This window comes from Chiroxiphia lanceolata, chromosome 15, assembly GCF_009829145.1.
Source record: "Chiroxiphia lanceolata isolate bChiLan1 chromosome 15, bChiLan1.pri, whole genome shotgun sequence".
Lineage (NCBI taxonomy): Eukaryota > Metazoa > Chordata > Aves > Passeriformes > Pipridae > Chiroxiphia > Chiroxiphia lanceolata.
In genome coordinates, this window is record NC_045651.1 from 9156070 (window position 1) to 9183874 (window position 27805).

General features: G+C 43.4%; 1 protein-coding gene across 4 annotated transcripts in view; it reads left to right on the forward strand.

The window, feature by feature from the left end:
• The first annotated feature begins 1234 nt into the window (after window positions 1-1234).
• UBTD2 (ubiquitin domain containing 2) overlaps window positions 1235-27805 on the forward strand; it is a 52370-nt gene continuing 25799 nt past the window's right edge. Inside the window, exon 1 of one of the 4 annotated variants that reach the window (XM_032703075.1) lies at window positions 1235-1356. In XM_032703075.1, the coding sequence (XP_032558966.1) occupies window positions 1287-1356 (70 nt within the window). In that variant the 5' untranslated portion in view covers window positions 1235-1286. Of the gene's footprint in view, window positions 1357-19329; window positions 19463-26910; window positions 26942-27805 lie in introns of those variants that run through there. The other 3 variants (XM_032703077.1, XM_032703076.1, XM_032703079.1) reach the window with 3 other exon arrangements.

The window sequence follows — 27805 nt, forward strand, 5'->3', positions numbered from 1 at the left end:
CAGATGACAAAGTGCTCGGCATTTGGCACTCAGCTTATCTCATACATTTGGGATTTTAATTATCAACACAAGAGCCTTCCCAAAGGCTGGCTGGGCTTTTGGTATGAAGATTATGCAGGGAAATTAATGGTAGAGAAGAGGCTTTGTCCATCCGTTCCTTTAACCGCAGTGACTATAAACTCCACAAACAGCTATCCTAATTCTAAAAAAACACATTTGCAATGTCATCTTTATGGAGGAAAAATATGCTCAGCTTGAGTTTTGTTTTCTGCTGCTCTGTGTGTCAGAACATTAAACTGCCGCGTATAGCAGAGCGTGTGGGGAAGCCAGAGCACAGTCTGTTACCATGCTTTATTTTTTGCACTGTCTGCTTCCATTTTTCAAATGTTCTGACTTATTGCTGATCGTTTCAAGGAGCTACAGTGCATCTGATAGTGTACGAACCATGACTCCCTGATCCCACAGTGGGATTGCTACTGAAATCGGATAACCCAGCTAGGCATTAAGTGCACAAAAGTCAAACCTTCCCTCTCAGAGAAGTGAAGTCTGTTTGGTCAGATTGACCAAGAAGCACTGATTTTGCTAAATTTTTATTTTAAGCGGGCAGTCTGAGAGCACAGAGGTGGCTGGATGATTAGTGGGACAAAGGTTTATCTCCTGTGTGTGGACTTTATCTTCATGTGCAGAGATAAACCATAGTTTGGGTTGGAAGGGACCTTAAAGCTCATCTTGCTCCAGCACCCTGCCATGGGCAGGGGCATCTTCCACTAGTCCAGGTTGCTCAGAGCTCCATCCAACCTGTCCTTGAACACTTCGAGGGATGGGACACAAACATTTCCAGGGATGGGACAAACAGCACAGGAAAGCAGGGGAAAAGCCGTAGGCTGCACTGTGAGAAGGAAATAAACACATCTCGGCACCCACGGCCCCGGTGACCCGGTCTCGCCGACCCCAGCACCCCGTGGGTGGTCCCGCATCCCGCCGACGCTGCCGGGCCGGGGTTGGTGCCGGTGCCGGTGCCGGTGCGATGGCGATGGTGATGCCGGTGCCGATGGTGATGCCGGTGCCGACGGTGATGCCGGTGCCGGTGCCCACGCCGGCGCGGGTGCCGGGGCGGGCCCCGCGGGCCGCGGGCGGGGCCGGGCGGCGGGCGGAGGCCGCGCCTCGGGGGCGGTGTTGCCGAGCGGGGAGGCGGCTCCGGAGCCATCGCGCCTGCCCGGCCGGCGGCGGAGCTCGGTGCAGGGGAGGGGGGCGGGGGGCGGCTCGGCGGCGGGTCTGCGGGCCCCATGGGCGGGTGTGTGGGCTCCCACCACGACTCCTCGGGCAGCCTCAACGAGAACTCGGACGGCACCGGAGGTGAGCGCCGGGGCTGGGCCGGGGGGGGGCCCGCGGGGGGACCCCGGGGCGGGCGCTGCGGGCCGGGGCCTGCGGCGGGCGGGGGAGACGCGCTGCCGTCGCCGGCCTCGGGGCGCCGCGTCCGGCCGCTCCCCCTGCTTCTGCCCCCGCTTCTCCTCCAGCTTCTCCCCCGGCCGTTCCCCCCCGCCCGAACTTTCCCGGGGCGACGGGGCCGTGCAGGAGCTCGGCGGGCTGGCCCCGTCGGGCAGAGCCCCCACCCCGCCCCCGCTGCCCCGGCCGGTCGGGGGGCTCTGCCGGGGGCATTCAGGGTCAGGGGGTCACTGTCGGGGTGCCGGGGGGGCTGTGTCGGGGGTCAGTGCTGGGAGAGCAGCGCCCGGGGCTCCGCGGCGCGGCCCCGGGGCAGGCGGCTGGCGAAATAAAAGACAGGCTGGGGAAAGGGCCTGCCTGGGGCTCCTAAAGTTTGTTTTCCTTGGGCTCAGCTCCTTGTGGTGTGCGGAAAATGATTCTTCGTTTCACTTAGATCCTGGCGCTGCTGCGGGTTTGGGGTTTGTTTTCCTTCTTATTCTCGCCGAGGAGGATGGATGCTTTCCTCCAGCCTAAGTCTCCCATGCTAAGTGATCGATTTCCACCGACTTGAGGTGCTGGAGCAGCGTGTTCTCACTCATGTGCAAGTGCACACCTACTTAGGGAGCAAAGCCTCTGTGGAAACACTGCTGCAGTGTGAGCGGCCCTTATCCTCATGTTTTTCCTCTACTTAAATGCCTGAATGATTGCTTTTTCAACGTTTGTAGGTTTGTGGACCCCTGATGTTCTCCAGCTGAGCTGTATATGCTTTATAGTCATTTAAAGTCAGCCTATCAACGGGACACTTGACTTATAAGTAGTCCTTACACGTGCAGGGTCCATAGATTTCAGGATGAAAATTGCTGACATAGGTCTACGTTTTCCCCTGTACCTTACTGGGTATTATTTATCAGTCTGGTTTTATTTCGGATGTCCCAGCTGATGGGTGTTCTGTTATATCAGTGACTTTGCTGTCATTCCATTATGTAAAAGAATGCAGCACTCACAATTGTATCTGAAACAATCATCTGCTGATTAATACCAGATACAGAGTTCATAGAAATACCAGTAAGTCCAGCTGCTAAGAACTGTGTGGGATTTCACAGAATCACGGAATAGTTGGGGTTGGGAGGGACCTCTAGAAATTATGCAGTCCAACCCCCTGCCAAGGCAGGGTCAGCTGGAGCAGATGACACAGAAACGCGTCCTGGTGGGTTCTGAATTTCTCCAGAGAGGGAGACTCCACAACCTCTCTTGCATTTAATCACATCATTGTCATTCAAAGGAATTTTATAGCTTTGACTAGTATGAGTCTTCCTTACTCTCCTCTATTAGGAAAAAAAAGGGGAAGAAGGGAGTTACCTAAAATGCATCTGTGCTAAGCAGACTTATCAACTAGTAAAAAAACTACAGGAGTGTCATGTGGAATGGACCAGTCGAGGAAAAGAATGGCAGGAATCATCACATACCCAAAAATTCTTGACTGAAAAATAACATTAAAAGCTCTGCTGATGTTTGTCCTGAGGTCTGCTTTGGTAGCCAGGTGTTATGAAGTGAGATCATGTCACAGAAATAGCCTCAGTTTAATTTCCTCGCCCTTATCTTGCCTGTGGTATCGAATGAATGAGATGGGAAAAAAAACATTACCAGAGTTTGGCTGATATTGTAAAACAGTCAGATTACACACCCAGTAGCAGCACATGAGGTGGGTGGTCTCTGTCCGGGTTGTGCACACACTACTGTCCCAGGTGGACTCGCTTGGAGCGTATTCCTGTGTGGCGCTTCCATGGCACAGCCCACTGCTGCTCTGGGGTTAAATAACCCATTGTGCTTGGTGCATTACAACAGCAGCTGGGGTTTCAAGATGTAAGAGATGTGAAATGCGTGTCAGCTGGCTCGTGTTGATTCATGCTCTAAGGATAATGTTCCTTAAGGTTGTCTCGCTGAAGTGAGAAGCGATGAAATTTCAGTTGAATTATGAGCTTCTTAGGACTGTCTTAAACAATCAGCTACAGTGTGCAATAGCCTGTTTTGTAACGTTACGTATCTGTTCCTGCCTCTCCACAAGAAAAAAAGGAGGGTTAGGTTAAACTGAAAAAGCCTCAAAATATCTTCTGTAAATCTGACTCCCCAGATGTCAAAGTCCAGCCTGCACAAATTCTGAGCTTTACGAATTCTGCAAACATGTCCACACCAAGTATGAAATCTCTCAAGGGGGCTTCTGGTCTCAAGGCATCAGCAAGTGAGCCAGCTGAAGCTCAAGTGAACATGATTTGGAGACTAGACCTGTTCAGAAAGATGACTTATTCCTGCTCCCCAAATAAGGCTTGTTTCCTCCACCTCTGGGGCTGTGACCTAACCTGGTGTTTTTGGTTTCAGATTGCTGTCAGTGAGCAGGGGCGGAATATTTATAAATCCTAGGAAGGTGTTTTGGAACAGAAATATTGCGGTTCTAACCAGAGCATTGCCAATGATTAACTTACTTTGGGGAGGCTTTGTCTTTTTCCCAGAAAGGAAAAGCTTCCTGGAGAATTACGAGAGGTCAAGAGATTGATTAGACAGTAGTAGCAGTGTGTGATGCTGTGTGAAAGTGGGAGCCAGATCTTAAGTCTGATTCATCCCAGTCTCGATCTGTTGCAGTGCTGTGGGGAGTGGAGAAATCGTGCTCAATTGTATCACTGGAACTGAGATGAGGATTTGTCACATCCCTGTATTCTCCCCAGCCTTTTTGTTAATCACCGGCACTTCCCATTACCTCTCTGCTGCTCGGTGAAGCTGACGGCATGTCCTGGCCACGTGTGCTTTCTTTGTCTCTTACTATGGGTATTTTTCAAGGTCAAGATGCTTGTGTGTATCCGGAGAGCTGTTGTATATCCTCAGGTGTGTCTCCATGTGTGAGACTGAGCTAATCAAAAATACTATCGCATGTTTCTCTTTCCATTGACCAAAGCAGGAAGAGTCTGTTCCTTACCAAGAATTTAACAGATGCTGCTCTGCCCATCCTGCTGGAAATGAAATGGTCTTTGCAGATTGGTACCAGCCATTTCATTATTGCTGCTCTTTTTAGCAAGTTTTTGTTTCAACAGAATATTGCTTGTCATAGATAGGAAAAAGTTCCTACCTGGTTGCTCAACGTGTTGTAGTCCAGCAGAGCCAAATTGTGATGAGTGTTCTGGATGGTGAGATGCATTTATTGGGGACTCATTAAAGGAGACACAAATAAGAATAAAAGATGATCATTAAATGGTTTGTAGACAGGGCTTTTCCCCACTTCATATCTTTAGCTCAGCTGTCTCCCACCTGATATTCCAGGCTCTCAGGAGCCAAACACCATGTCTCTTCTTGCCCTGTCAAAGGTGACTTGAGTCCCTGCAGAACGGTGAGAGCAGACAAGAAATAGCTATTCTCCAGTCACTTCCAGATTATGTGACTTCTTCAGTTGTGTGTTCAGAAGAGCTTTGGGTTTGGAGTTAACTGCTGGAAGACTCTGCACTTGTGTCTGTACATAAGGTTTAACAGCTTATCAGGTGTGTTCAGTTCAGCAAAATCAAGATTGCCAGCTTTCATCCCCACAGGCAAGTCCTTTCTGGAGGACTCTTCCTCAATTTGTTTTCCTTCTTCCAAGGGGAGCAGTGAGAAGGAAAAGGAGGAGCCTGTTCATTCTCTCCTGGCACACTCTTACCCCTATTAGAAGTTGCACAGTACTTTGTCTTACTTGGGAAAGTCCAGCGAGACAGTTTTTGTGTGGAATAAGGAAAGAGCAGGAAATACAGTGTCTAGAAGCACGGGCATGACAAGTCATTACAGATTAGGCCTTTTGGCTGCAGCTGTCTGATTGCTGCTGTGCTCTCCTTGACACGATGTTCGCCTGCCTGCTGGAGTTCTTATCGCCCTTCTTTGTTATGAAAGACGCTGATTATGTTTGAAATTTGTCTTCTTTACTGCTGCCCCTATCACCCAGCAGTGATAATAGGGACAAGTGGAAATAGGGCTGCACATTTGATTGACGTGCTAGAAGAGGAGATTATTAAAAATATCAATTCCTCCTGCAGCGTTTGATGCAGTGCCGGAGCTTCATTAACTTTGAGAAAGCCAAATATTGTGCTCAACCTCTGCTCTCAATAACTGGACAACAGTTTCTTAAATATTTTCTTTAGAGTGCTGTGCAGTGCTGCATATCACATGTCTAATTTGAAGTTACAATAACTGCTTTCATGGTGCTTCTATGGAAGATTGACCAGGGGAATTTGCATATTAAGTAGTGAGATTTGTTGCTCACAATTGGACTAATACAGTAGGGCTCTGCTTGGACTGCATGGGGAGGGTTAAACAAGCATCTCATGACTGAGCAGCTAATAGCATTTGGTGCCTCCCCTTTGTATTGGAGCTTACAAAGAGTGTCCCACTTGCAGACTGATCTTGCAGTGTGTTGTAGCTGTTGGGTGCAAGCTGTGATGGTGTGTTCCTGAACAAGGCACCTGGGTGGGGTTTCGTTGCCATCTAAAGAAGGCAGCTCTAGGCTTCAGGTAGTTCCTGCTGGTTTGTAATTCAACCCTGAATTGTGGGTTTGGATATGATTTGGCAAAAGTAAAATTAAATCAGAGCTGGTGTTAGCTGTTAGGTCTTACTGTGCAGTGTTTTGTGTTGTTTGTTTTGATTGGGGTTTTTAAATGGAATAATAAAAAAAAGCTTAATGTGGCTCTTAAACTTGCTCTAAATCCTTCATGCTCCATCCCTGGATGTATTTGAAGTGTATAGATGTAGCACTTGGGGACAAGGTTTAGAGGTGGACTTGGTTGATGGTTGGACTCAATGATCTTGAAGGTCTTTTTCAACCTAAAGGAGTCTGCGATTACCACAAGAATATGTGTGGTTTTGACAGGGCTTTACAATAAAAGTAGCCTTTAATGACTCCTTTTGCTGATGGCTGGGACCCACAGCCTCCTTGGGATTATTAGGATCTGTGAATCTTGTACTGAGAACACCTGATAATTCAGTCCCGAGTATTTTTCTGCTGGAATATCACTTTCATGGTATGACACTTTTCATTTGTAAACTAATAGATTTTGTTTTGTTTTTCAGGTGATAACAAGTCACTCACAGAAAATGAAATAAGGTGTTATTTTTACTGTTAATAAGGGCTGGCAAACGCAGCTGTTTGGTTTCCTTTTTGGCGTTGTTCCTCCATGTAATTGTTTGTTTGGTTTCTAGATGAAGTGATTTGTTTTACTTTCTCTGTTTGGGATTTCAGTGCTGAAAGTGACAACGTCCTCCTTCACTGAATGTTAAATATAATAAATTGAAAATTCATTGTGCTTTGGAGATTTTTGACAAATGGAAAATATTATTAGTTGCCAGTTTGAATAAACTCTAAAAAGCAGCGATCCACTCTTATTCCAGCAAGTGATAGGATAACTATTATTGTTCATGTGAATGTTGAATAATATAATTAATGAGTCACAAATTAAAATACAATTGACGCCAGAAATAAAGATTTGCCTTATAGTTAAGTCTTGCAAATTCCTGTGAGTCTTTTTGCAGGTGCGAAGAAGGGTCAAGTTGGCCATAGCTAGTCTGATTACCCAGCTCTTCTAAAAAAAGAAAGAATATAAATATGTACAAAACTTGTGGCCAAATGACCATGATTCAGAGGTGAATATAACTGCTCCTTTATCCGCAAAGGGGGACTGGGATACTTACAGGGTGTGATGTAACAAGCGCTTTCGTCCTGTCTTGTAGATGGACACTGTGTATAAATGTCTGTTACATTTTTAAACAAATTGTTTCCAATTTGCCACCTTGGCTTCGCTGCCTTGAAATTCAGGTTTCTTTGATGCAAATACTTCAGTTAGGTTTTTCCTCTTAATCTTTGGGGGTTTTGATTTTAATTTTTTCCCCAAACCGCTTATGCCTGCTACAGGAAAGTGTGCTGTGCTGGCTGGTAGGTGCTTCGTGATCATCTTCCCAATTGTCTCACCAAATTCGAAATGACTTTTTGAGGATGGCTAGTGTGAGATGTCCATCCTCTTCAGCGGAGAAGCCAGATCCCAGTGTGTCCATATCCATGCAGCATGGCTTTCCCAACTTCTGCTCTGAAAGTAGATGTGGGAAGGGCTTGGTTTTTCTTCCCATGGGCTGTTCTCTGAGAAGAGGCACAGCTGAGTGTGTGGCCATGGGGTTTCTACCTTCCCAGAGCTGGTGGCATCCATGTCTGGGGAAGGAAAGAGCATTCCTAGGGAGGAGTTCTGCCACCCAGCAGGTGGGATGAAGTAGGGAAGTCTGTGTGTGACATCCTTTGGGCACGTAGAGCCCAACCAGTAGTTTAAAGGCAGGAGCTGTTGATTCGCACTTATCTTTTGTACTTGCAAGTGCTTTGGATGAAGTTTGTGGGGTTTAATTTTCTTTCAACTGGAAGCTCTGTAGGACTCTTCTTTCTTTTGCAAGAGTCACATTATGAAATTGAGCCTTTCCAAATCTTCCTAATTCTAGTTTGGAAAGCTGCTCCATTTAGACACCTGTAGTCATCGTAATTGCAGACAAAATAGAGCAGGCAGGCACATGAGGTGGTTCTCAGGGATGTCTTGCCAGTTGGAGGGTATAGAGGTGCTGACCTTGGGTACTGTGCCATGGGTATGGAGAGTTTTTGAGGCATCTGCTTGTTCTGGTTACTGAAAACCTCCAGGCTCTGTTTGCTCAGTGCTGCCTTTAGTGTTTGTACTGCGGCTTGGCCGTGCCTGGTGAATCCTCACGTGAGTGTGGGGATGTGCCTGTGCCACGGCTGCTGGTCCCACTGGTGAATCCTCACATGAGTGTGGGGATGTGCCTGTGCCACGGCTGCTGGTCCCACTGGTGACAGGCTGGTGCCTGGCATTGCTTGGCAGGGGAGCGTGGCAAGAGCGACGAGCTCAATTACCCAAAATCAGAAGGGAAAGGCATGGAGTGACCCGTTGTGGGAAGCGGGTGGAGTGCAAGGAAGAATAAAAGAGCTGGAGTCAGTAACCTGGTTTCTGTCTGTGGAACGAAACACTTCGTTTGCACTCAGAGGTTTTCAATCACAGTTTAATCTGCTGCCCGTGTGTTGCCTGGCAGGCACCTGAAGTTTGAAGAAAGAGAGATGTTCCACTACTTGAGAAGCAAATAAAGTGCAGGGGTTTTGGGGGGATTTTTTTTGGTTGGATGGTTGGTTTATTTTCTTGGTTTTTAAGAAAACAAAAAGGTTTACCCTCACGTGGTGATTGTGTTTCCAGTGTGAAAAGTGCAGACTCTAATCTGGTGTTTCATACTGAGTTATCAAGAGTGATAGATCCAAACCACGGTGCCTCGTGCACCCCAAAGCAGCATGAGTGCTCATTGCACCATTGAGGTGAAAATACCTATAGCACAGAATGTCACTTGATATTGCACTGTTTGACCTGTGTGCAGAAAAATGTCTAATGTGGTTTATTTAAGGTTCAGCTGGAACCTGAATTTTCCATGTGCTGCCCTGTGCTGATCCTGGGCTGATCTCACAGCTATTAGCCAGGGAGTAGCTTTCTCTCTTGGCACACTCAGATTGGTACAAGTGAGAGGTGGACAAAAGATGGGGCAGTGCAAACTGTGTGTAAACCATTTTTGTTCTGTTTCCCAGCTTAGAAGTAAATTAGAAAGTCTCTTAAATGTTGAATGGGTCTGAAGTTTCTTAGACTAACTTAAATATTTAAAATGACATAAGTAGACTGTCATCCTGAGACTTCTAGCACTGAGAAAGCAAGGGCACTGCAGGTTCTGCAGGTAATAAGTGCATGAGCAATTATTGGATGCTATGAATTTGCAGGAGCTATTCTACATCCAGTTGACCTATTAGGCCTAATGTAAAGCATTTGGAAATTGTACTTCATAAAGCAGAAATACTGGTGGGGATGGGGATCCTTGCTGCTGTGCTTGTGTATTAGATCAGTTTAACAGCTCCTCCCTTCAGTCTTTTCTCTTCCCATCTCCCCCCTCTCCTTAGTGAACATCATTTAAAAAGGAAAATTCAAAGCCCTGCTTGAAAGCCATTTGTGGGAGGAGATGGGCACAGTTCTGAAGAAATGATTCTTCGCTTCTGTAGAAAATCAGATGTGCTGAAGGATTTTATACATGCATATATATATATATATATATATATATATATATATATATAAAGACATCCTTGTGCTGCAGATTAGGTAGAAGGGAGGGGGTTTGGGGAGTTTCTGCATGATCTATCATGTGGTTTTCCCACATTCTCAAACATGAAAGAAAAGGCACTTCACAAATGGTAGAGAAGAATGCTTCAGTAGTTTTCAGCAAGAACAGGTACTGCCCAGGGGGAAAAGATTAGAGGCTAAAATGTGAAAGTGTATCATACAGTGCTGTAGATTGCATTTATCTTTACACGTTTAATAGGGAAAGTTTACTCTTAAAACATATATATTCAGTCTAACATTTTCAACACTTTTCTATAAATAACTAAATTATTTTTCATCCAGTGAAATGATAAACATTTCATAGTTCATAACAGCTTACAGTTTATAATAATGTATAATAAATGTAGCAACCATAAATAATTCTCTTAGTTCAGACAACATATTATATAGGAAGGCATTTTTCACCTTTTCCCAGTGGAGCTGTGTGCTCTTTGAGAGCACTCCCAGGGCCTGAAATGGCATCGGAAGCAGAGCACAGCACTTTGGGGTTGGAAGCTTGCTACCTTTCTATTTTTAAAATTCAGTCATGAAGCTCAATTTCTGCTCTCATGCTGTGATGAAGGGCACTATGGATTCAGGAGAAGGATCTCTTCATGGCATTTACTTTGTTGCTTTATTTTACTGCCACAGAACTCTCATCTCCTGTGATTTCTTGCCTGTATGGGTAAATACAGTCTTTTTGTAAAAGAGTACCTGCAAAATAGCAGATAGAAGCTGCAGCTGGTGAATGCCACTTTCTCCTACCAATTGTTTTTTGGCCACATGCTGCTGCAGGAGCACCTGAGCCTGTTGCAGAGCATCAGCAATCACAGGATAATGGCTGGCTGGAGAAAAGGTAAATGATGGAAGTAAAAATTGCCAACTCACATGTACTGCACAAAGTGTTTCTTGGAAAAGCTATAGCAAAGCATTGCCTATGTCATATATGCTGGACTGCTTCATGCCTTCAGGGTGGGTTTGGATCCATTTTCTTCATCACAAAGAAGCTGTGTATATCAAAATAGCATTTTTAATGCAGAATGTTTAGTTTTTAGTTGTGCTCTACCTGCCAAATGCTTCTGAAGCTCTCTGAGTCATTGCACTGCATCCCTGTTCTCCAGAGGGGATGAGAAGGACCATGCTCAAAGTGGGAAGGGGACACTCAAAGTCTGTGAACACGGAAACATGTTTTAGATGCTTTTTTTGGTGCAGGTACAAGTCCCATTTCTACTCATCACAGGCTCTGGCTGCTCCAAGCTTGTTAACACAGGCACTGAAGCAAGGGTGAGAAGACATGGGCAATAAGCAGTTTGGAAGTGTTAATGGGAAGCAAAGTGTAGCATACGTGTGAAGTAGTTTGGAAACCATAAACGTTATCTGAAGGTTGGATGAACAATTTCCCTGGCTCCTGCTGGATGTATTCACAAGGAGCCTATATTTGGTGGCAGCAGTAGTTAAACATACGTTCAGATGAAGCTTAGCACTCCAGTGCTTCACACCTCCAAGTAGCAGCATCCTTCACTGTGCCCAGATTTGATCTGGTTGCCTCTTTGGGACATGATGCCAATGCCCTGATGGCTGAGGGTGAGCGAATCTCTTCCTTTGCCTGTGCATTTACGTACTTCCAGCGCATGTAATGAGCAAACCTGCTCATTAAACGGTTGGTAAATCACAGGTCCCAGCTGAGGTTTAGCACTTGGAAGGGTGAAGAAGAGAAAAGCTGTCACATAGCTATTTAAACCTTATTTTTTTTATGAGTTGGATTTCACTCATGAATTGCATGTTGATAACTTGGCTTGGTAAAATACACAACAGACTGATTTTTTTATTTTTTTTTTTTGTAAAAATTTTTTTTGCTGTGTGCCTGCAGAAGTGCTTTAAAAGAACATGGGTTGCTATAAATGCAAGCATTTACAGAACAAAAATATCTTCTGTAAAGTGCTGATCGATATTGGATATTATTCTAAGACAGGTTTAAATGCTCATTTGAGATAAGTTCTCTTACTCATTTGTGTGTTGGCTTTTCACATCTTTAGATCTCCACTGTATGTTTATCCAAATCTAAAACTAGTTCTGGTGCCAAAAAAGCTTGGATTGCAACAGAAAACCACATGAGTATTGAAATCTCACTGCTTTATTAGCATCACATGCTTTCAATCAGGCACATATTGGATGGCCTCATGGATGTTACTGCAACATCCCAGCGCTGCCTTAACGCATCCCAAACAAGCACGTTCCTTGTGTGTATCCAGGACACTTCAGCTGCTGTACTGATATTACTGCACTAAAATAGCTCCAAAAATACTACAGGCACGGGTTTTGGCTTTATCTGAAATTCCTTCAGAATGGAACAAGAGGGAATACATGATTTTAGTCTCTCCTCTGGGAGAAAAAAGGAGCAGCAGCACTGTCAAAACAAGCAAGCGTGGATGTTGTGGATTGGTATTGCAAGGCAATACCAGAATGAGAGTCCTCTAGGTGTAAATAATCTTCTAGGTCTTGAACTCTGGCTCATGGTAGACATTTTCTAAACCAGTGAAATTTGTCTGAAAGTGAGATAAACCAATCCAGTGTATGGAAAGACTATTTTCCTGTAAACCTCTAAAAACGCTTTTAACTGTATTTGGGGTGTCATTTTTTCTTCCAAAAGGCATGAACCTTTAGAAAACATACCAGGTTCTTCTCAACTGTGTTAGAAGTGCCTGGGCCACCACCACCTTGGAGAGATGATGATGTAAATAATACCATGTGTTTAGATACAGGTTCCAAAAGCTTGTCTACCTTTTGTTTCTTATGGAGAGAAATGCTACGAAAATGTGCTTTTTAGAGTTAAAGGAAAACTCCAAGTTTTCACCCTGTGTGTCTCTCGTAGATTCTGTCCTGTTGGTCTCCTCTTTAAAACATGTTTCTTTGGGCTTTGAGCTGGAATCGTGCTCTTCCTGGGTACGAGTCATGGTCTGTGTCTCTGTGGTGTTGGCTCATGGGCAGCCAATAAACTGAGCCAAAGGAACAACACTGACCCCAACGAGTTTGCAGTTTGATAACTGGCCCTTACAGGTTTGGTGGAAGCAACTTCTGAATTTTCTTAACTGTCCCTATCCATTTTTTGGTCAAGTAAGCTTGACTAGAAGGGAATTCTTTACACCTAACCCTACCGTCTTGCTGCTGGTCTGACCTTGCCTAGTTAGCAGTAATTAATGCTCCAAGGTACCATCTCACTTCTGCATTGGTTGACTTCATGGTCCTTCACCCACCGCAGTATAATGTTAGGAGAGGTGAATCTCAAGACCTGTGTATGTTTTGTCTTCCTGGGAGGTTTCATGCCCTTTCTAGAATGGCTTGTCTGCCGTGCACCTAATTCTCCTAAATACTGTTGTTCTAGTAGCTAGGTTTAAGTTGGGGAGGAGAAGTCATGGCTTATGATTAGGTTATCACCCTGGCTTTTCAGGCAGCTTGAAAAGCGAAATGCTCTGCTGGTCTTTGGAGAGTCAGTGCCCAGCAGTGGGGAAAACACAGTGACCCACTTAAACAAGGAACCCAAATTTCTCTTTTTCATCTTTAACATGACAGGTGTCACTCAGTACTGCCTGTGGAGATTTCTAAGCTTTTTTGACAAGCCAGCTACATGGAGACTGCTCACCAAACCAATGGGGAGTGGAAATTTGGGGGTCCATTAGTTGAGCCCCAAAGGAAACCCGCTCTCTGTATCCATCCCATTGATGGGGCCCAGCTAATCACTTCATCTTGGAGCAGTGATTACATATGCAGAATGAGTGAGCTCTAAACACTCCCCATTCCCAGCCTTCATCCATCCCAGGACATGATCAGTCATGATCAGCTCTCAGGGAGCAACTTTTTCTCAAGAATTTATAAGTAAACATATTTAAATTGGTACTTACAGCTTTTCACAATACTGCTTTGAAAAATCAACAAGTGTTTCTTTTGCGTTCTGTAGAACTGTTCACTTATGGAATTAATTCTTTCTGCTTTATCCATTCCAAAGAACACAGGTGTTTTATCTTAGGAATGCAACTGCAATTTTTTTTTTTTACTCCAATTATATTTTTTCTGATAATTATATTCAGGAAAAACATTGTGCCACAGGAGTATGAAAGGAACATCATTAGCATTTTATCTTATTGTGGTGGGAAACTTATTACCAAGAGTTAATCATTTGCATTGAGCTCACATTAGTTAGGAAAATATTATAGATATTTGGGAGTGGGGGAGGAAGAATTTTGGTTCCTGCCAGTGTCCTACTTTGCCATCTCTTGGCAAGATATGTCCAGAGACACTCTGAGAGTATGACTGTCTGATAATCAAGCCTATTAAAAACCTATGCTATTAAGTAGTGACAATTCAGCTTAAAATAAGGTTGTGCAAGTCCAAGACAGCAAAAGCTTCTGTATCTCCTACTTCAGTGCAATGTCAAACAGACTATTCTGTCTTAGAAATTCTACTGACTGATCTAATCTTGTCTTGAAACTCTTTCCAGGTTTGCCTACTCAAGTATGCTGTTGCTATCTGATTGCTCTGCCTGCCAAATTTCCAAGCTGAATTCATCTTCCATTGATAAAGTGAACTTCTGTCTGCTCAGTGCACTCACCCTTCCTTCTTTCACGTCTCATTGCATTATTATAAATTAATCGGGTGATTTATTCCAGCTGAAAGAACTCTTGCCATGCAGTTCAGATTGAGATATCTGTGTAATTTCTTCTCTTGCATTTTGAAACTTTCCAACTTTTACTTGTCTAAGTTGAAGGTTGGTAAATCAGGAACCCTTTCTCTCACAAAACGTTTTTCCATCAAGATATTTCAGCACAGATTATTATGTGTTATAGACACTTTTGATGCTAAATAATGAGCCCCTATGAATGGACTCTTTTCAGCTGGGGGAGCTGGTGTGAACAGTACTCAGGTGCGAACATTTCCTAGTGCATTTTTCTTGTGTTCTTCCTTAGCTTTTAAACAGGTCTGAAATGTGCCCCCACTTCTGCTGGGTCTGGGGTTTGAGATGCCCTTGATCAGAGCTGCAGAGTCAGCACTTCATGGGCATGGTTTGCTCATTAGAGCATAGTAATTAGTGAGTTTGCAATGTATTTGCATTCAGCCATTTATGTGAATTATTCTAACTTCTGTAGCCAGCAATCAACTGGTTAGGGTGGAATTTTTTTTTTTTTTACTCAATGCTTTGAGGGGTCCCTTCACCAAAAAATAATTACACCTGCACTGAAAAACCATGAGACCAACAGGCTCTTGTTTTCAAAAGGCTGAACTAAGACTCTCTTTACTATTGCATTTTCCCTCATTACCAGTTAAAGTTCTCATCCTTAAATTTGAAACTAAGTTTAGTTTCCCTTGAAGGGGAGGAGGGGTGAGAAGAGGGTCTGTCCAATAGTGGAGACTTCTACCTTAACTCAGAACCAAAGACTTTTCTTGCAGGAACTTTAAAGCCCGGAATCATCCTACACTTACTCTAATCTGCTATTATATCGCTCATGTCTACAACGTTGGGGAAAAAGTAGGAAAAGTGCATCTGTCCTGACAAACAGTACTGCTTTTGCTTGTGAGTAGATGACACTGGAGAAATAAGCTCCTTCGAGCATTACAGTGCTTTTTAGAAAAGACAAGCATAGCCCTTGGCCAAGACCTACTTCAGCTATTACTGGATACGTAACAGCCGAGAGCGTTGCCAACATAATCGTTGTGCTGCCAGTTTTTAGCTTGCCCTGAGTTGTTGAGAATTAAATGCGTTTTCAATCAAATTATGTTCCGTAGTGCTCCCTTCCTTTGAAAGGAAGAGAAGTTACTTAAGGGATGTGCTGCTGTGTCTGCTGGAAACACTGAACAAGCATCACCCAGGCCATTAATAGAGCTAAAGCCTTATGTGCTCAGGGAATTTTGAAAGAGATCAGATTAATTTGCTAAAGGTGGAAAGGCTCTGGCTACTTTAATCTATCTTCATTTGAGCAATTTAAATGAAGAGGGCAGTTTCCTGTCCCTGCTCCAAGGTCCTTCCGTCTCAGAGAGAGCCACAGGCTTCTGAAGAAGGAGGTTCACAGCAGAAGCTGATGTCTGTGTTTGGTGTTGCTCAGGGGAGGTTGCTTTGATTATGCTCCTAATTTGTGCACCTTTAGATTCTTAGAGTTGGATTCACTCACACAGACCAGAGAAGTGGATGTCTTGTCCCTGGAAGGGTTTAAGGACAGGTTGGATGGAACTCTGTGCAACCTTGTCTGGTGGAAGGTGTCCCTGTCCATGGGGTTGGAACTGGATGATCTTCAAGGTCCCTTCCAACCCAAACCATTCTACAGTTACGTCAATAATCCTTGACCATAGGCTGTAATAGGTCTATTTTTTCTCCTGGATACATCCATAGGGGGATAAAACGGCCTTGGAAGGATGTAGTTTTAAGGCTGCTTTGTTCAAGTGCTCATATTTACAGGAGAGGTTTTTTTCTTTCCTGTGGATATATGAGACATACAAGTTGCAACAAAGATTTGCACATTTTTCATCTCAGCTTAGGAAGATGGAGGATGTTTTTCTAATTATCTGAGCAATCCACTAATGTCCTTATGTATTATTACTTGTTTCTAACTCTGGGATAAATATGATTACCTAACAAAATGTGTCCTTGAAAGGTAGGAGTTCCCTATGGCTAAGAGGTAGGTCATAAGTGTTTTTGAAAAGCCAGCTACAACCACTCATGGATCTTCCAGCTGCCAGGCTTTATCCAGGCTTGGGTACTGGTGTTTCTTGGGGGATAACTTTCCAGATGTACAGATAGGAGTTTAGTTTCAAAATTCCTTATTTTAAAATCTAACTTGCATCAAAATTTTTCCTTTGTTGGTTTTTTTTTTCCCCACTTGTTTTAGATGACGTGCTCTTGCACTCAAGGCTGGAGTTTGCTTAGACTGGAAGCATATGTAGTTCCATGAATAAATTTTCAAGCTTATTAACTAGATTACGGATCCAGAAAGTATTGACTATAAAAGAGAAGTAAATGAATGTTTTTGGGTTTCGCTGGGGCGTTAAGCCACCAATCTGTCAGACTTCTGCCCTGCTCAACTGCAGTGGGCACAGTCAAGTGGATGAACATTAAAATGGAACTTTCCTAGTTCTTTTGGTGCCTCGCTGTTTGGAGGCTCAGTGATGTGATCATTTAGCTTTTGTGATCATACTGATTTGTTAATGTCAGGACAAATTGCTTTTTGCTAATCATAGAATCATTTAGATTGGAAAAGACCTCCAAGATTGAGTCCAACATTTGACTGATCACCACCTTGTCAACTAGACCATAATGTGCTGATTTTTATTTTTTTTTTAAATCAACCTGACATGGACAATGAAGTCTCACTCTTGCAAGGCCTTGGAGTTTTGAGGTTTTTTAGTCTTGTGACTGTAAATGTAACAGGAAGGACTGATACTCCAAAAAGATGGGCTTGGTGGTAGATGTTCATATTCTGGGGCAGTCTTAAGTAGCCTTGGTGTAAGAGCCATGGTGTCATGATGTGTGCTGTGTGACCTGAAAGGATAAACTTCAACAAGTGGGGTATTGGATTTTCTGCTACTGAATCACTGGTGTGCTGGTGCTGTGTGTGACAGGATGACTTGACAGCTGTTAAAGACATCACCACCTACTGTTAAGGGCTGGTTGAGAGATTACTTTGCAGAAAGCAGCTTGACATCCGAGGAGCATCAAGGATGTGTTATCCCACCGTTGCACATCTGTCTGTAGGTGTCTGGCACAGCTCTGTGCTCACAGATCTGCCTTGTTCAGACCCAGCACTGTCAGACCCACTCCTCAGAAATGCCAAGGGCATATAATCCTTGGGAAGATGAGTGGTAGGTGCAGGGGGGTTGGACTAGGTGACCTTTAAAGGTCCCTTCCCACCCAATCTGTTCTCTGATTCTATAAAACATTTCTTAAATAGGAACCAAGTTGAAAGCATCCAAAAATTGATTTGTAATGAGTGTGAAATGCTAACTTTATTGTGAAAAACTACCTTGTAAAACAGAACTTAATAAAACAGCAAGTATCATTCTAAGAAATACAATTTCTTAGATTAAATCTGTAAACGTTTGCTTATATTCTTTAAAGCAAGCAATTGCCTTTCAGTTTTCCAAATGGCACCTGAGGAATGTAATATGGAACTGTAAAATTAAGTCGTTAATGTAGTGTATGTTTGGTATGTGTGTCAGGTAAGAGTCCTATTTTCAGCTTATGCTGAGCTCTTAATTAAGTGATGAGCTTAAGCAGCTGAGATACAGTAATAGTGCATTTAGTTAATTGGCTAATGTGAAACTTTATCCCTACCAATAACTGTGACACTGGAATAAATTCAAGACGTGGTGTTAGATCCTTTAACTAAGCTAATTTAATTATTGGTCATTGCAAAAACAGTTACCAACTTGGATGCTTTTTTTATTCGTTCCCTTCTGGAATTTGTGACTGCTGTGCATGGCAAAGTGACATGACCAGCAGTGCCATGTTCACCGAGGTAGCCCTTGGGAGCCTGAAATTGGCCATCTGCATTACACCTTGTGTTACACAGACCTTGTTGAGTTTCAGAATTTTGTGGAGGGGTTTAATTCAACCAAGCCTGATGCAAATTAACACTGTGCTGAGATGGGATCTGAGAATTGTGCTGACTTCTGCAGCTCCTCCAAAGCAATTTTACTTTAGGGGAAAACCTAAGATGGAGAGGGATGTTTTACAAGAGCATGTAGTGATAAAAGGGGTAATGGCTTCAAACTGAGAGTAGGGCTAGATTGGATATTAGGAAGAAATTCTTCCCTGTGAGGGTGGTGAGGCCCTGGCATAAGTTACCCAGAGAAGTTGTAGCTGCCCCATCCCTGGAGGTGTTAAAAGAACAGGTTGGACAGGGCTTGGAGCAACCGGGCCTAGTGGAAGGTGTCTCTGCCCAGGGCAGGGGGGTTGGAACAAGATGATCTTTAAGGTCCCTTTCCAAACCAAACCATTCTGTGATTCTTATGAAATCTGGGTTTACTTGTCATAATAAAGTAAATCCCCTGGTGGCATCATCCAGAAGGTCTTCAGAAGGTTCAGCATCATGTGTACACACATTGCACATGGGCCTGCTGAGGGTGTGCCTGCTGGCTTTCAGCATGGTCACACCTCATCAGGGTGGAGTGGGCTGCATTATTTAAAAAAATTATCAGTCTAATATTTTATGTAATTCTGGCAGCACAAAAGATAGGGCTGCCTTTTCATTGTTTGTTTGATTGGAGTTTTTTCCCCATGAAAATTTTGCTAGTGTTGGAAATACTCATGGTGTGTTAAACACAGCCCAGATGTACAGCAGATGTCCCTGTCTGTCACCAACTCGGAGGATTTGTGGTGGCCTTGTGTGGTCGGGCTGTGGCTGCTTGACAGAGGCCAGCACTGCCCACACTGCTCCCATGGCTTAGGCCAGCACAAAAGCAAAGCTTTGTTTTAAACCCTGCTGAACCAGACCCTAATTTGGGCCTTGCTCAAAGCATGCAGAACTCAGCTGTCAGTGTGTGGGGAAGCACTTGCAATTTAAGTTTTTTGATGCTGTTCCTTTTCTCTGAAGGTGTTGAAGAAACAACTGAATATGGCACTCAGTGCTCTGGTCTCGTTGACAAGGTGATGATCGGTCAAAGGTTGGACTCCATGGTCTTGGAGCTCTTTTCCAGCCTAAATCATTCTGTGTTTCTGTGATGTCAGCCCCCAGTACACTCTCACAGAGCAGCAGGCAGGTGCCCACATCACGGCAATGCACTGGCACAAGGTTGCCCAGTCAGAGGAACTCACCTTTTACGCTTTTATCTGATGTGTCTAAAGTTTCCCTGTTAACTGAATCAAGGGGAAGGTACAAAAGGGTTTTAGTACTTTAAAAGTGAAGTTGCTGAGTTACTTTCTTCCTCATCATGAGACACAGAAATCACTGGGGTGTTTTTTTTTTCTTTTAGATAATCTCTGTGCAGCTTCCTACTGCATTCCTACAGCTCTACTGTGCTCTATAGTGCACTTGTTTTGCATGTGAGATGCTGCCTTGGTGCCAAGCCCTCAGCTGCAGTTGAGTTTTAGCTTAAGCTATGCTTTGCAGAAGTCAAAAGAAACATGTACTTTATGCAGCCTATCTCAACTAGAGTATTTTTCATGTTGCTGACAGCTTCCTTAATGGTTCTTGTCATAGGTTTTAAAAAAGATAGTCTAGTTGTGCACTGTAGATGATAACAGATTAAAGGTCTTGGTGCTTGCACACTGTGATTTGGGAATGGGTAAATCTTCATCCCGTTCTGTATCCAGCCGAAAACATTCATCTGCCAAAGATAGGAACAGTTTAAATTCCACTGTAAACAGTGCTGACATGTAATTGTGTTGATAATGTCTGTCCCTCAAAGCTATTTCACCACAGTACTGCTGGAACTGTGAGGCTGAAGCTGACACTGAGCAGCCAAACAGCTACTGCTGTTTTTCGTACTGTGTGTGGAAGGAGAATTTTAGGATTCCTATGATGGGATATAGTAGAGACAGATGGGCATCATCTGTCCTTTGCCCTGCCTGGCAGTGTTCTTTCTTCATCTCTGATCACCCCTTGACCAAGGCAGAAGGATGTGGTGACTCCACAAAGGTGTCTGATGCTCAGGCATTTTTCTCTGTCCAGAGAAGAGGTGTTGTATCAGAACCTTAACTGAGATGATTGAGAACTCCTCTGCCTGTGCTTCCAGCAGGAAGCTGAGTGGGCAGGCAGGGCTCAGGAGCAACCACAGAGCTTTTGTAAACTGTTAATCATGGAATGGTTTGGGTTGGAAGGGACCTTAAAACTCATCTTGTTCCACCCCTTGCCACGGGCAGGGACACTTTGCACTAGACCAGGTTGCTCCAAACCCTGTCCAACCTGACCTTGAACATTTCCAGGGATGGGGCAGCCACAGCTTCTCTGGGCAACCTGTGCCAGGGCCTCGCCACCCTCACAATAATTTTTTCTGTATATCCAACCTCAGTGTCTCCTCTTTCAGTTTGAACCTATTACACGTGGTCCTGACACTACAGTTCCTGATGGAAAGTCTCTCTCTGGCTTCCTTTCTATAATAAAGCCTTAGAATCAACTCTGGGAAATAGTGCTGAGCTTTTGGTGGGAGACCAATGCAAAAATTTTTCTTTGAAAAGTACTCTTTGGAATGGTGAGACAAATAACAGCATGCAACTTCACAGGGGCTTTGTTTGCATTATTGCTCTATCCAACACCACTTATCCCAAGTGTTTGTAACCAGTGCTTTGCTGTCCTGCTCTTGCAGTTCTCGGGACAGAGGAATTGTCCTCATAAAACCTTCACAAACAGACTGGAGGCTGAAGTTCACCTCTTGCCAGCTGGCTCTTGGCTGTGAATGCACCTCACATTAAACAAAATACACTGACCTGGTTTCAATTTCTGTGGGAGGCAACCTGTGTTGTTGCAGCATATCCCAGTGCAAAGCAGACTGTTGGTCATCTGAACAGATCCTGCGTGTGTTGGGATGAGGTGGGATGTTTGGATCTGGAATACCATTGGGGGAGAAGATTTCAAAAGCTGAAGCTTTTATTTCTTGCTGCAACACTTCTGGCTTCTTTGAAAAGTGAGGGGCGATGAGTGATGAGCTGCCTGGAAATACCAAGCTCTTTTGATTTCTTCTGCCGTTCCTGTTGAAAATGATGGGAGAAATGGAAAATACGGTGTCATAGCTGGTAATTAGAGACAATTTTTCTCTTTGTCCAGCACATTCATACACCCTTATTCATACATCATCTCATGTGTTTTATATCTCACGCTGTGAAGCCTCTGGATTGACTCAGTGAAGATTTAGTGCTTTGTGTAGGCAGGGAAGTGTCGTGCCTGTACGACTTGTCCAGAGCTGCCTGGAATTACCAGAGTTACTTGCATTTTACTTGCTACAGTTTCTTCTGTTCAATTAAATCATTTTGGAGGAAGGTATTGGGTAAGAGTTGAGGACAGACTGGAGAAACAGGGAAGGTGCATTCCCTGCTCCTGCTTTGAGACACAGCGCTCTTTGCCTGGTTGGCTTTGAACGCCGGGGTGGCACAACTGATTGATGACCCCCCACTTTAGACCCTGGAGGGACCACATACATCATTTAACACCAGGACATGGCATGTCTGGCAGGTGGCTCACGTGGGAGCACAAGCTTGGCTTTCAGTGATGGTGATCAACCTTTGTAAAGTGGCTTTGAGTCAGTAGCCTGGTGTTTTATTATGCAACTGCTTAAAGATATAACTTGAATTTCTATCAGGAGATGTAGTTTTTCTTGTAGTGTTCATTTTACCCTTTTTCCTTTCATGAAGGAAATTAAAACTTGTCTTAGTTTCAAGCGTTGTCTTTATATCTGCCTGTCTATCTACACACAGCGTTTGGAAAGCTCACACAGGGGCTCTAGAAATGTTACACTGCTCTGAAGGCTCTCAGCACTGCAGTAATAGGTATTGCTTTTGTATATATAAAATCTGGGTGCTCCTTTATTTTCTCATTAGGAAAACCTAATTGTACAGTGAATTATTTAATCTGTAAATCTTTAACACTGTCCAGTGTCACTTCCTTTCCAAAATACTGTTATTGTCTTGCAAAAACATAACCACCTTAAGAAATAAAAATGCTGAGAACTAGCAATAACAGAAAAGATTCTGCCATTTTCCTGTTGTTGGGTAAGCCTGTGCTACTTAATGTAATTTAAATTGTGTAAGCCTATGCTACTTAATGTAATTCAAATTGTTTGCTGCTTAGATGCAATACATTTTCCCTTGCCCCCTCCCTGGTTTCCTTGGTTTTCTGCACCTCTCCTTTGTACTGACTCTTCCAAGCACTATTGTAATTCAGCTGCTGGAAGGATTACACTAGAGAATGATGGAAAGATAATGTTAGGATGAACTGTGTCTAGATATTGATACCAAATTACAAGATACCTTATGAGGAAATTGGAACAAAATAGATCTGAAATGCAACTCATTTGATTTAAGTAGAATACTACTCACTGATTGTGGGGAGGGAAGCCCTTGGGACTATTACTAAAAGAAACTTTATGGGTAGTGAACTGTTATTTGCATTTAATTTATCTTAGAAAAGTACTTTGTTAGCAACTGATCCTCAACAGGGAAACAATCGTGTAAAGAAAATATTTTTGATCATTAGTTCAATTTGTAAAACATTTAGTTTGCTTCTCTTGACTGGCTTCAAGTCATTACCCATCACTGTTTTTCTGACTGTCTCCCTGGGAGGATTTTGCTTTCCCTGTTAAAGCTGTGAGTGTTTACAATTTAACAAACCAAACAGGGCATGTGTGCCACGTTCTCCTCACTGGCCTCAGCCTCTGCAAGCAACACTTGGTTTGTGTTCTTTCTTTGATGGCTTATCATTTCTGTTCTCCTCCCATGAAGCCTGACAGTCCTCAAATCCCAACATTTCCACTGAGAACAGTTTCTGAACATTCAGATAGACTGTTGTGGTGTTTTTTTTATCCTTCCTTAGCACTTCTGTTGGGCACGTCTGCTCCTTTCCTCACAGTTCATTGCAAATCTTCATTATCTCTCCACATTTCAACAGTTGTCTTTATCTCTTAGATATTTTCTTAATCAAAATGAAATTAAAAAAGGAAGTATTATCATATATTGCCAGATTTTCCTAATACTGATGTCATTTCAACATTTTGATCCTTGAATACTTGCCTCTATCTGCTCATAGCTCGTGCTCTGCTGGTTGAGGGTCTCTGTGCTGGTCCAGTGCTTGTTTCTGATTGTGTGTCTGTCTTCCCACACATCTGCATGGAAGCACAGGCACACAGTCACAGGTGGATACCTGGAGATCAACAGCTTTGGGCCTCCAGTCCAGTCCAGATGTCTCCTTCTGGGGACTGCACTGCCAGGTTCTCCGTGCCCTGGGTGGGTTCTGTGTGCACGGAAACTTTTCCAACAGATGCTTTCACCAAACTGGGACAGTTTCCCCCAAATTACAAGAGCAGTAAAAGACTAATGCTACAAGCAACATATGCTTCTGTTTCGAGGGAAAAGGAAGAAATTCATTGTGGAGCACTTGCATGGATTTAACGTGCCAAATTTTATTCCTAATGTTATTTTTAGAAATAGGTGAAAGATGCTCCAAGAAATGGGGTGGGAGGGAAAAGCTCATGTAAGACTGACTGACAGCAAAGGAGGTGTTTCCCCAAATGCTTCAGGTTTTAGCTCAGTTGTTAGAGATAACTCTGGGCTTTATCAGGGGTGTCTTACAGGGTTACCTGCCTGGTCAGTAGCTGGGAAGGAGGAAGATCTGGTTTGCACTTGAAGCAGAGGTCCACCTGCCCTTCTCCAGAGGCTCTAAACTGTCTGATGGCTCATTCAGCTTGTTGCATTTGTGATATTTGATTTGACAGAAAGCCCTTTGAGGCAGAAATGTTATCCAATTTGATTATCGAGTGCTATAGTTCATGGGTATATAAGCTGGGAATTATGAAAGCTTTAGCTGGATATTGGCTTTTAGTATGAGACTCTTGTGTTACCAGCTGCTCCTGCTCATCTGGCCCGCTCTGGAGGAGGTGACAGTACTGTGATCCACAGTGAGAGCGACATAACAAACACACCAGCTGTTAAAGGAGTAGTTCTACGTAGACATTTTTTGACATTCTGTTAAGAAACTGATTTAAATATCCAGATTTATTTGCATAAGCTCACTCAAAAGAAGCATAGATAACCTTACTGATTCCGTTGCTTTGATGGGAAGCTGTAGAAAAGGGAAATAAATCTTCACAAATCAGGTTATAAAACAGTCTGCAAGGACTGGAGAAATATGTCCTTCCTTCTGAAAAAAAAAGACTTTGTAGTTTGCTAGGAGCTTAGTGGGGCAAACAGTAGTAGCTATGTCGAGGATCCTGGGGTGGTACTCTACCTGTGTAGTAAAAACGTTATATGCTGCTAAATCCTATAGATAGGACAGAAACAGCCTGTGGCTTGTCTGCTGCTGTTCTTAGGTCACTTTGAGGTATTAAACAGGTTCACAGAATCATTTAGGTTGAAAAAGACCTACAAGATCGAGTCCAATCTTTGACTGATCCCCACCTTGTTAATTAGACATTGGAACTGCCCATGGAGATGGTGGTCAGACCAAAGCACTGAGTGCCATGCCCAGTTGTTTCTTAAACACCTCCAGGGATGGTGATTTCACCACCTCTCTGGGCAGTCCCAATGTCTAATTAACAAGGTGGGGTTCAGTCAAAGGTTAGACTCGATGATCTTGGAGGTGTTGGATTCTGTGAACTTCTTACCCCTCTTTGGAATGCACTACACCACTTGTGAGCTATTGAAGCAAGAACAACCTGACTTATTTTGGACTGTCACTAATGTGCTGATCTTTTTAAAAAGTAGACTCTTAATGGTTTTCATATTCCCTTCTAAATAAATCTCTTGCCAAAAATATCAACCACTGCCATCCATTGAGACGACAAATTTCAGTATTGCCTCTGAGGGAACGTGCCTTCTTGGCGTTTATAAAACAATTCCTGTTTTCAAGCAGCATATTAATAATTTCTTACTTATGTTGAAGTGGTGTAAGATGAAAAATTAATGTGGATGTTACTTTCTCTTCCAGATCTTGCAAGCTGTTTGTGCCTCTGATGTGTATGGTCTTAAATGAAGCCTATGTTTTCTTTTAAGCTCTAGTTTGCTTCCAAAGTGAGGGATAGAAAACTGACACTGTAAATACTTGAGAAAGTGTTTCAGACTGTTGATGTTTGTTTCTTTATCAGCCTTGTTACAGAAAGAGGGAAAGTCCTTTGATGTGGTCCAAAACTTTGTAGAAATTCACGTAGTGATGTTCTGCTGTAGTGACCAAGGCATGGGGTGGAAAGTGAAATATTTGGGCCTTTTTACACATTAGGGCTTTTTATATGTCTTGAGTTTCTTGTGTCCCTTCTGATCCATCTATCCACACATTTGGATAGAGATTAATATTTCTCTAGGAGAGGCATAAAGATTTTTTGGGGATTCTTGAAGCACTTCTAATAAATTATAAACATGCTAAAGACCTTAAATACTGGCTTGTGATGAATCCAAGTTGTGTTTAAAGGCTTGGTACTGGGATGGATGGCTTGTTAGAGTGAATTTGGCTTTTGAGGCATTTGTAGAGTCATTTTCTTCCATCACCTTTCTTTCCAACTTGAAAAAATAGAATTTATCCCTGGGTTTATCATCACTGCTGTCTATGTAGGAAGGATTGTGTCTCGAGGGAGAAGTTATTTGAGATTGTTAAGATTTCTGTCTCTTCAGTCTCTCCCCTGCTATTCTTGTCTAGTGAAGAGCAGTAAATGCAGATGCTGTCTTGGGCAAAGGGGGAAGCAGGGAAAGAAATAGCCTGTTGGATTTTCCTCCATGGTGCTGGATAACAGGCAGGCAGGGCTGGTGCAGGCAACGCCGCCGTGACTGCGCAAAGTGCCTTTAACCTGCTTCCATAATTAATGTTCAGGGAGAAGGAAAGGGCCCTGTGGGATAAATTAGCATTCATTGAATGTACGTGCAAACAGATGTTAGCTGAAGTTGAATGGAAAAAAAGATGCCCACTGACCCAAATTTCTAACAGTGTCCTGTTCTGTCTGTCTGAAATGTTCATGCTCTGACTGCTAAGCCTTAATAAGGAAACAATTTCGTGTTCAAGTGTTTTCCCACATATGTTTTTGCAATTTCATAATATACTGTTTAATGCATGCAGGGCTGCCTCCTTCACCATTGTTTTAGGCTGCCCCATCATCATCTCCCAGCTTGTGTGTGCTCAGCTGAGACTTGGACTGGGAACAGCCAGGCTTTGCAGGAAACTTGGTGTTTTGTAAACACTTGGGTTTGCTGTTCTGAAATCTGTTAAATGGTCAGCACTTCTTTGAAAAGCAAATGGATGGAAGCAATCTCATGGAAGCAATCCCATGGAAACAAAGAGCAATAAATGTTTGTGGTCACTTGAAAGGATTCAGAAGTTTATTATTGTTAGTTTCGGCATGGGATACAGAATAACAGCTGGAGTCAGTATATGTGTGCCATGTGATTGTCATTTGTTACTTTTAATTGTCATCTGACTTTGTTTCCATGCAAATATCTCCTTCAGAGGAGACCACCAAGTTGTTTTGAGGGATGGAGCACCTCTCCTATGAGGAGAAGCTGAGAGAATTGCTATTGATCAGCCAGGAGAAGAGAAGGCTCTGGGGTGACCTAATTATGGTCTTCCAGTACCTGAAGGGAGCCTGCAAGAAAGATGGAGAGAGACTTTGGACAAGGGCCTGGAGTGACAGGACAAGGAGGGATGGCTTCAGACTGAGAGAGAGTAGGTTTAGATTGAATACTGGACAAAAAATATTCCCTGTGAGGGTGGTGAGGCCCTGGCACAGGTTGCTCAGAGAAGCTGTGGCTGCCCCATCCCTGGAAGTTGTTCAAGGCCAGGTTGAACAGGGCTTGGAGCAACCTGGTCTAGTGGAAGGTGTCTCTGCCCATGGTAGGAGGTGGAATGAGATGATCTTCAAGGTAAGTCCCTTCCAACCCAGGCCATTCTATGATTCTACTATGATTTTTTCTAATCCAGAGAAGGCTCATGCCTTTGCATAGTTGGCAATGTCACCTTACCATCAGGAATTCTTTTTAAAATCCTATTTTCAGTGACTTGCACCTCAGGTTCATAAGGTTGTCTGTCATTTTGAGTTACGAAGTAGATAATTCTATGGTCATATAGAGTCAGATTGTATAAAGGTGTGTGGCTGAACCTCGTGCGTGTAGGTTTTAGTCTCCTTAAAGCTTGTGTGAAGTTGGAATGTCTTGCTGCAACACCAGGCACTGATGGTCAACTCTGAGACCCAGTGCTTGGTGTTAAGGGCTGATCTGAGAACAGCTGAGTGCCTCTGTGCCAAAAAAAAAATATCAAGGAAGGAGAGGCAATGTTTGAATTAAATACTATGTTTGTAAAATGTTACAGCCTAACTGAACTCAGTATTTCTGATATATTGACATTTATGTCCCTCACCCCCCCACACACTCTTGGCCATAGATATGGTTTGTAGTTAACTGTAGAGATAGAGCCTACATCTCGATTAAGGACTATGAAAAATATTTGGACATTACACTATTCTTCCATTGAAAACCAGATAGAGTAAGATTGAGGACAGATATAAGGGTTTTTGTCAGCTCTTGTCAGCTT